General features: G+C 40.7%; 1 protein-coding gene across 1 annotated transcript; it reads right to left on the reverse strand.

Annotated features, from left to right (window-relative positions):
* Positions 1-7,905: 7,905 nt before the first annotated feature.
* Positions 7,906-9,569, reverse strand: LOC120540611 (cocaine- and amphetamine-regulated transcript protein). The gene is made up of 3 exons (XM_039771524.1): positions 9,299-9,569; positions 8,934-9,017; positions 7,906-8,430 (listed from the first exon to the last, which is right to left on the reverse strand). Exons 1-3 carry the CDS (start codon positions 9,443-9,445, stop codon positions 8,323-8,325), a joined length of 339 nt encoding a protein of 112 aa, XP_039627458.1. The 5' UTR covers positions 9,446-9,569; the 3' UTR covers positions 7,906-8,322.
* Positions 9,570-10,513: the final 944 nt, after the last annotated feature.

Genomic DNA, 10,513 nt, shown 5'->3' on the forward strand with positions numbered 1-10,513 from the left:
CCCGTAAAGGGGGACGGATGATGGAAGGAGATCGCAGCCCCAAACCTGGAAAACGCCGGTTTTCAATTAATCAATTACATTCGTCACAGGACTATAAACAATCAAGAGAAGAGGAAGAGAGAGGAGAGAAGGAGATTTTCGATATACGACCACGAACCACCTGTACCTGCTGTATTTCACATCGCGAATTTCCATCCAGTTTTCATTCCGCCGGACTTGCTCCAACACCCTCATCATCGAGAGACCCCGGGGTCGGATCATTTTCCACCACCGCCGAGGATACACGGTGAGGCTGTTCCATTTTTTCCGGGAATTACAAACGCTTCATATATTGGTTAACCAGTCATCTGCATTCAGGACAATTGTTACTCGGACTCAAGTTCACGACCGTTCATTACCGTATTTCATTCATTCTTTTTTGGTATTTGTGTTGTTTGTTATATGTTACAAGGGCAAGGGAGGGGTAGTTATATTCATCTAGGGATTTGTCACGGTGTTGCTTTGGTGGAGGGATATTTATAATTTTGCTTTTCTGTTTCATTTAATACTTTTTATCAGTTTAAGTTTTACATATCTCTTTTGCTTTTGTGCTTATTTCGACCGTCGATTGTGGGGAAAGGTTTAATTTGGTAAAGGTACGGCTTGATTAAGATTTAACCTCAGCAATTAATCCAGGCCACAGGTCTTGGAGGTGTAGCTGCCGACCGGGTAAGCGGCAGCCGTTACACCACCATGCTAGGAGCACCATCAGTTGTCACACTGGCTATTCTAGCCCAGTCCAGCTCCAAATCATTCAGTTTGGCAAACCTTTTCATAGATATCCTTTCCTGTTATTGTTACTTTGATGCTTTGTAGTGCAGCAAGCTCCTCTGTGACTTTGAAATGATGATTTCTCCCACGAATGAAAATTAGAAGTTATGCAGAATCACGAACATCATTGCTTTCATTGAGTGCCAACAAAAAATAGCAAAGCATTTTTTGAGTTTTGCAAAATCTGGTGTAAATTGTCCCCCATTCCTTCAATCCTTTGTGTAAATGTAGGTCCTGAAAGACTCGCTGTACTAAATAAATCCGCCTTCTCTTGACACATCTCTTTGGCAACCGAAAGAAGGCATTCTTTAACAAATTTTCCCTCTACGAATGGTCTGCCAGTGCATGATATTAGCTTGGTAACTTTAGCAACTTTAGCTGCTTCTGCTTCACAAAAGCATTTTGCTGAGTTGTCAGTCCATTTTTCAGTTTTAATATTTTGTCTTTTCTCACTTGTCTGACCAAACAATCATATTTGTCTTTATGTTGAGTTTCATAGTGTTGACGCAAATTGTATTCCTTGAACACAGCCACTGACTCCTGGCACACCAGACATACAGGTCTCTCCTTGCACTGTGTGAAAAAGTAATTGTATGTCCACTGTTCTTTGAATATCCTTCACTCTTAGTCAATTTTTCTTTTCCTTGACTTTATTGTTTCCAAAAGGATGCAAAATGGCTATTACTTTTTGGGATGGGTGCGTTGTTGCCCATAGTTACTACCTGTCTGCCTCAGCATGGTGAAGGTGGCTTGGCTTAGCGCGTCCTTGGCTCCAGCACATCACGTCATTGCATGCTAGTGACGCTGGATGCAGAGGCGGCCGCTGCTACAGCGGTTCCCATGGCTGCAGCGGGAGCCAGGTAAATGACCTTGGGGAGCTGTAGTTTGAGGACCCCTGCTCTGAGTACAGAAGAGACCCCGCGCTGTCTGCACCCCTTTGAACCTGAGTGTGATTGCCACCGGCATTTGGGGCGTAGCGGTGTGACACCCAACACTTACAAGCCGGCGTCTCACTCACACCTGTGCTGTATCTGCCCCCACAGCGCGATCGATCACCACCCGTGCACTTTCTGTCAAAATTGGCTTAAGTTTTCCTTGTTTGTTTACGGTACAGGAAGCACTCACCTGTACCGCCGCGTCATGTCGGCCGGAGGGTCCAGCGTCGCACTTCCTCTTGCACTTCCTTCAGGGGTGCCTCAGCCATCCTCTACAGCCGCTCGATTATCTGCCTCAGCAGAGCCAGTACCTGCAGGAAAGACTGTATGGACTGGAGCATATCCTCCAGCTCACATACAGCCGACAGCAGGTTAATACCTTCGGCCGGTGGCAGACTTACCTTGTTGACATTCATTGGTCGAGAGCCATTAGTGGGGTGTGCTTCCATCGCAGACCCCGTCAGGTGTCCTTGGAGATTTGGGGGGAGGTTCGCCATCCCTGCCTCAACCCTTTTAGCGGTGGGACTCCGGCACACACCCTCACCCCTCTTACCTGTTTTGTGGAGGTTTTCCTGGCCCATCACCACCCCCTCCCCTGTCGGAATGATATCATGGGGGGGAGACTCCAGGTGCACCACCTCCAGACGTTGTTTCTCGGCAAGCAGAGGGCCCTAGTCAAAATCGCTCTCACTCGAGCTTGCACCGCTGTCGTCTCATGGATCAGCGTGTTTAGGCCAGTAACGCAGGTCTGGTACTTCACCATCTAAGAGGTAGGCATAAGGCAGAGTAGTCCAACAATCCCTGGGCAAATCATCCATGGTGCCGGTGTCTACCTTTTTGTGGATCCCGCTCCCGATTCCACCTTTTGGAAGGTCTGGGCTTCCTTCGAGATGGCGTGCAAGTCGGCACCTGCTGCTTTGGGAGCCCTCCTGGATCTCTTCTTCCCCATCAGGTTAGAATGGTGTCTTGATGAGCCTCTATTTTTCACGGCTTCCCTGCCGTGTGTGTGCGCTTGTCTGTACTCCAGCAAAGGTGTGCGTGCCTCGTGGTGTTGCCTCTTGTGCATGCCGCGCTCTGCTTCTTTGTGTGCACACCTTGCGCTGCTATGTTAGATCATCACACAAATTAAAGTACAAGTCCCTGCCCTACAGATGGCCAGGGATCCTGCGGACTACGCCAGTGTGACAAAAGGCGCTATATGAGCGCCGACCCGACACAGACAAACACGGGAGGCACACTTATAAAACAAATCATTATTTATTTTGTTTGTCTGTGGGCTACGTCTTTCCCGTACCCACAGACAGAATACAGTCCCCACAAGCACAACTCCACACAATACTTTCATGTTTCTGTTATTCTTCCTCCAGTCCTCCTCCGCAAGCTTTGTCTTCCTCCTCCCAACTCTGGCCTCTGGAGTAGTGGCTGCTGGCTTCTTTTATAATGCACCTGGAAGTGCTCCAGGTGCTTGGTGACTTCCTTTCTGGCAGCACTTACAAGTGTGGTGGAAGGACTGCCCATAAAGGCTCAGCAACTCGAGCTGCAGCACTGCCTGGCTGTGCCTACGGATCCTAACAGGGCTGCACCAAACTTCAACTCCCATGAAGCCCTGCGGGAGTCTGAGGCACTGCTGCAACCACTGCTGCACTGGGTTGCCATCTAGCATCCCGGGGGAAGTAACGTACTGACCATGCTTGCTTCCCTGGTCTTCCCAGCACGCTACAGTGTATATATATACTGTATATTACATTATTACATTATACAGATATATTTTTAACTTCATTTCAATAATGTATACTGTTATTAAACATCTGGACACAGTGGACAGTGGTAGTGACGAACTGGCGCCCTGTTCAGGGATTGTTCCATCCTTGCCCTGTATGCTTCATGGGACTGGCACAGCTCTGGATAGATGGATGGTGTAATTAAACAAACATGTATTATGAATATATTAATGTTCCTTAAAAGTTTTGAAGAATCGGTGTTCTAAGCATACGGATGGTGTGACATTTATTAAAGAGCTGATTGTGCGCCGATTGGTTACCTGGAGAAAGAAAAGGAAGGACAGGAATTGGGGGTTAGTACGTTTGAAAGAGACAGTACTGCTGCAATAAATTATTTCATCGAGGGTTGCACACAGTGCAGCAAGCATCTAGCAGGAGGCAAGAACAATCTCTGGAAGGGGCGGCAGCTCGTTGCTACCATTGCTTCCCTGTGGCCCCAGGTTTAATACATGCTTTAATTCATTTCATCATGAAAATGATATCAAGTATACATCTTAGTATTTAAATTGTTCAGAGAGCTGTAATATCATGTATTCTGTGTCCTGTCGGCATAAGAGAAAGCCCATTTAAGAAGGAAGTAGTGATTTACACACACAGATTCAATGGAAGTACATATACAGTGGATCCGGAAAGTATTCGCAGCGCATCACTTTTTCCACATTTTATGTTACAGCCTTATTCCAAAATGGATTAAATTCATCTTTTTCCTCAGAATTCTACACACAACACCCCATAATGACAACGTGAAAAACATTTACTTGAGGCTTTTGCAAATTTATTAAAAATAAAAAAATTGAAAAAGCACATGTACATAAGAATTCACAGCCTTTGCCATGAAGCTCAAAATTGAGCTCAGGTGCATCCTGTTCCCCTGATTATCCTTGAGATGTTTTTGCAGCTTAATTGGAGTCCACCTGTGGTAAATTCAGTTGATTGGACATGATTTGGAAAAGCACACACCTGTCTATATAAGGTCCCACAGTTTACAGTTCATGTCAGAGCACAAACCAAACATGAAGTCAAAGGAATTGTCTCGAGGCACAAATCTGGGGAAGGTTACAGAAAACTTTCTACTGCTTTGAATGTCCCAATGAGCACAGTGGCCTCCATCATCCGTAAGTGGAAGAAGTTTGAAACCACCAGGACTCTTCCTAGAGCTGGCCGGCCATCTAAACTGAGCGATCCGGGGAGAAGGGCCTTAGTCAGGGAGGTGACCAAGAACCCGATGGTCACTCTGTCAGAGCTCCAGAGGTCCTCTGTAGAGAGAGGAGAACCTTCCAGAAGGACCACCATCTCTGCAGCAATCCTCCAATCAGGCCTGTATGATAGTGGCCAGACGGAAGCCATTCCTTAGTAAAAGACACATGGCAGCCCACCTGGAGTTTGCCAAAAGGCACCTGAAGGACTCTCAGACCATGAGAAACAAAATTCTCTGGTCTGATGAGACAAAGATTGAACTCTTTGGTGTGAATGCCAGGTGTCACGTTTGGAGAAAACCAGGCATCGCTCATCACCAGGCCAATACCATCCCTACAGTAAAGCATGGTGGTGGCAGCATCATGCTGTACGGATGTTTTTCAGCAGCAGGAACTGGGAGACTAGTCAGGATAAAGGGAAAGATGACTGCAGCAATGTACAGAGACATTCTGGATGAAAACCTGCTCCAGAGCACTCTTGACCTCAGACTGGTGCGACGGTTCATCTTTCAGCAGGACAACGACCCTAAGCACACAACCAAGATATCAGAGTGGCTTCAGGACAACTCTGTGAATGTCCTTGAGTGGCCCAGCCAGAGCCCAGACTTGAATCCGATTGAACATCTCTGGAGAGATCTTAAAATGGCTGTGCACCGACACTTCCCATCCAATCTGATGGAGCTCGAGAGGTGCTGCAAAGAGGAATGGGCGAAACTGGCCAAGGATAGGTGTGCCAAGCTTGTGGCATCATAGTCAAAAAGACTTGAGGGTGTAATTGCTGCCAAAGGTGCATCGACAAAGTATTGAGCAAAGGCTGTGAATACTTATGTACATGTGATTTCTCAGTTTTTTTTTATTTTTAATAAATTTGCAAAAACCTCAAGTAAACTTTTTTCACACTTATTATGGGGTGTTGTGTGTAGAATTCTGAGGAAAAAAATTAATTTAATCTATTTTGGAATAAGGCTGTAACATATTGTGGGAAAAGTGATATGCTGTGAATACTTTCTGGATGCACTGTAGAATATGAAGCATTTAACTTGGTACTTTAGCTACAAAACATTATAAGATTAAGTTTATGACACTGTACTTTAATGACAAAATAAACTACATAATTAAAGTGGAAATTTCAAGATTAAAGTTGACAGTTTGAGCTTTTTATTCTACTGTGTTCCTATTTTTTTTCTTTTCTCTGTACCCTAATACTCTTCCGTATGACACTCAGACGGTGGGCTACGACTCATCTTTTCATGGCGACTTTGATATCTGACACTTTTTTTATTTTGACCTCTGTGCGACTTTCTGAACTTGAACTTTCAATCAACTTCATTTTGCTGTTTATACAAATGCTTAAACTATCAAATAGTACCTTTTCCTTGCCTCCTCTTTGCATGTGCTGATATTCTTCTTTTTTTCCCCATGCTTTTGCTTTTCACAGGATGCTGAACTTAAGGGAATACTTACATTGATTTGCATATTCAAAGAAGCGTAACTCTGGGAGGAGACTAAGTGGTGGCAGGTGTGTGCACGAGTGTTAATTTTCACATTAACCGGAATTTATGTAGTGGAAGTTGGCTTATGCACAGTTTTCTGTATCTGAATTTTATTGTGCGTATGCACATTTCAGCTTTTGCCCGTACATGATGTTTTAGTGTGAATTCTACACATGGCGTTATGCATGAGGCCCCTGGTATTTAAATACATTGTTTCAATGTAAATGCATTTTTTTCTAAAGATAATCACTGGCTAACTTCCATTTATATGTTTAACTCAATAAAAATATAATCAATTTTGTAACAATAGCTTGTAATTTTGGGCACAAAGTTTGTCAGACTGTGTACTGTAGATCTTTCAGTAAATTATGTTATCCTGCTTTTTACAAAAAAGTGGATGATGGGGACCGGACCTAATAAAACTTGATCATTTCACAACAAAGAGTATTTCACTATGCCTTACAACTCGTGATTCTGGACATAAAAATACAATTCAATATCATCATGATATCAAACATTTAAAATATATTTAGGCATGTATCTTTTAGAGAAATCGCAACACCATTTCTTTTTTATAACATGTTTTCAAGATATGTAGCTCAAAGTGATTTACAAAAAGTTAAGATAGAAAAAAATTCGAAGGATAAAGAATTAAATAAACTGAAATTCAAAATAAATATGTAAATGCAAATGTACATAATATAGATACACAAGTAAGTAGCAGAGATGCCAGAGTCATTAAATATGGATTAAATTCCTAAACTAATTTTTAAGTCTGTAATGATTACAATGATAAGTCTGATGCTATTGTCAGATGGACAGGGGGGAAAGCAAATCAAAAACTCCAGCTGGCAAGATGTTAGAGGAAAAGAAAAAAACTGCAGCAGTTCCAAGGCCAAAACACATGGGCACTCCACAAAACAAATGTGCTAAAGTAAGTAAACTATTTAATCAAGTCCTTTTAACAGATGAAGGGATATGGCAGTCTGAAATTTCTGCAGTTCATTAGTGGTTTGCTGGAGCCTATCACAGCAGCACTGGGCACAAGGGAGGAAACAGTTCTGTAAAGAGAGCTAATCCATCACTTGGCTTGGCTTCAATAGATGTTGCTTGAAATAGATTTCTTTTAGTAGTTTCCACTTCTGCTGTTGATTAGCATTTGTGTTATCAATGTGAATTGTGAAAGCATACTGCTGTATTTGCTAATCAAAAAATATGAATGGGTTTATATACTGTAAAGTATCTAAAATTATAAAAGTAGATGTAACCACAAGTAAAGATATTTGTACTGTAATGAATAAATTAAGTTTTGCATTTTATTTACACACATAAACTGCATTCATTAATAAATTGCAAAAATGTTTAAAGTATAAATGTATCATGCCTGGAGTTTTTTTTTTAAGACTGTTTTTTTTTTTTTAGCTGTATCTGATATTCCTTAATTTATAACAGCATAACTTTGCAAGAAGAAACTGAAAGAAACAGTATCAGAGGTGCTTGGATTGGCATAATAAACAAACTATAAGAAAGAAAGACCTGCTACAAAAGACAGAAATACATTCATATTTTGAAATAACAAAACTGCTTACTATTCACTGTTACCAGAAAGGCCAACTTAGAAATCTGTGTGACCAGCATCTTAAAAAAAGAAAAGGTTATTTAGACAATAAATACAAACAAATACACAATGTAAAAATGACTGTTTTATTAGGATATGAAAATGTGAATGTGACATCAAACCATTAGATGCAGGAAGGAAACAAGCTTTCTTTCAATATGAATTATTTCAATGCTGGATTTAAAAAATAATCTCATTTTGAATAAAACACATTGCTCACAATATAAAATAATTTCACAGAGATTATCATCTGATTTTATGAATGAAAATGAATTCAGCTACTTGGGGGTCTGTGGAAAATAACGTTATAATTTCTAATGTCCGACATGGTTGCTGTTTGTTCTCACAAAAGTGAAAAAGAAAAAAAGAGAAACTTTGGGGGAAAAAAAGGAAGAAAAAAGTCACGAGTTAATCCGTGTCCATCTTTTCTTTTTAGTTTTTTTTTTTATACAATTGTTACAACGGACTTTTCAGATTTGGCTTGGTTCTTCACAAACACTTCAGAAGGAAGAAGTTACAAATTGCACCCCTGGGACAGTCACACAGTTTGCCGATTCTAGCTCCTTTTCTGACAGCACATTGTTCCCCCACGTCGCACTAGAAGGGGTGAAAACAGAGAAAGAGAAGGTTAGGAAGACAAGGGCTTGACAAGGGAGGTGGCGTAAGAATAAGAAAAAGCGATGTAGCTATTGAGATGTGAAATGTGAAAATGGGCGGACGGAGGAAGTCAAGTTACGTAAATGGTGCGAACAACTGCTATACAGTTAGCCGTAGCGGACAGAAAGGCTGACTTAAAAAAACTGTCAATTGGTTTAATAACCAATGCAAAGAAAAATGAAAAATTACACTTCAATATTCTAATTTTCTTGTTTATCAGCAAAAGTATGTCCTTCGTCCTCTTTAAAAAAAAAAAAAAAAAATATCTGGGAATTTTCAGAATAGTTGTGAATATTACTATTAATTAGAAAAAAGCCAAGTATTTTTCTTAAAAGTAATACTTTTTTAATAGAACGCAATATGGCTGCGGCGTCAAGAATACACGAAATCTTATACTTTGTGCTCTTTGTATTATGCTTTTGTGCATTACAAGTTTAAATTACCGTCGGAACTTGGCCAAATTTCTTTTCCCATGCAGGCACTCGCTTACTCTGTAGTTTTTCAAGCACTTCTTGCAAAGCTCCCAGCTGTTAAAAGAAATATATTTAGTAATAATAACAATAATAATCATCATCATCATCACAATCATTGACTGACTGTAGCATACAACCACAAGAGGTAGTATAGTGCTTTATTAGTCAATGGTTTCAAAGAATAAATACATAAAGAAACATAACTGAGGAGCTTTATCATTTTAAGTCCGCATGTGAACACTTTCTGAATTTTCTTCAAAGAGAGGAATATACAATTACATTAATTACATTGAACTCAAATCGATTGAACGAAACACGTATTTAAATATACTTACAAGCTCCTTCTCGTTGGTAAGGTTAGGGTCTTTGGGATATAAATCAGTCAGAGCTCTTTTGTCAAAGTCCCCAGTTTCAGCACTGCATTCAAAGAACAGCAAAACCACGCAGATCGCGACTCTCATCCACAGCCTGGGACTTTCCATGGTTCTAGAAAACAAAACGGAAGCGGCAAAAAGACAACACAAAATCGCTCGTTCCTCCAAGTCGTCTAGGAAATGATGCTTGCAAAACAGAATGTCGTTCTGCTGTGGTATCACCTTTTTATCTCAGAGGAATAACTCGTGATGCCACAGGTTTCGTATGCCACTCCCCTTACATTGATGTTTTTTTCAAAGACGTAAGAAAAATGCGTGGGCGGCACATTGCGTTAAACCTGTTGAATGAAGCCGATTTCTGCAAATAAACAGTAAATGAATGGTGCACGTACGTTTACCATTTGATATCTGTCTGAACTAATGCTGAGCCATTTGTAGTAAGTAGCTGCAAAGACATATTTGTTCGAATACCATTACTTGAAAAGCATGTATGTGATCAAAGACCAAGCTGGTACAAGTATAAGCACAATGTTTATTCAACATGTTTTCATAATTGTGATGTTTGATTACAAAATATCTATCCACCTTCTAAAAGTGTATTAGAAGGTGTCTGTAAAATGTCTTTTATTCAAGCACTGACCTATGCCTAGCTGGTAGATCCTATGCCAGCAGAATACAACTTTACTGGTCACACTTGCTATAAAACACAGTGGTATTTAAATGTTTACGCGATGATGTTCAGATTTTTTGGAATGTGTTCATGGTATAAAACAATTTTTATTTGCATGTCTTGCACAAGCTTGTAACAACAATGATATAATGCCAGTAACAAACTAAAAGTGATTCAATGAAAATCAGGCAACATATTGAATTGTAGCACACAACAAACTATCATGCATTTGTCACTGTCAATGCTCTAAACGCATTTTCACGTTTTCTAATCTGTATTTTATTTTCCAAATTTCTCATAGATCGTTTATCATACAAGTCTTGGGTTAGTCTGACAACAGCACTTACCTGTACACTTTCTTGTGCGTGCAGAAAGGACACTGTTTTCAATTGCATTGTACCTCACTGGATTGCTGTAAAGATGTGTAAATGAGGGCAAGATGCATTTAGCGAGACATCGGACATATGGCTGTAATATGCTAGCTCAGTCAGTCAGTCAGTCATTAT

The sequence above is a fragment of the Polypterus senegalus genome, chromosome 12, assembly GCF_016835505.1.
Source record: "Polypterus senegalus isolate Bchr_013 chromosome 12, ASM1683550v1, whole genome shotgun sequence".
Classification (NCBI taxonomy): Eukaryota; Metazoa; Chordata; class Cladistia; order Polypteriformes; family Polypteridae; genus Polypterus; species Polypterus senegalus.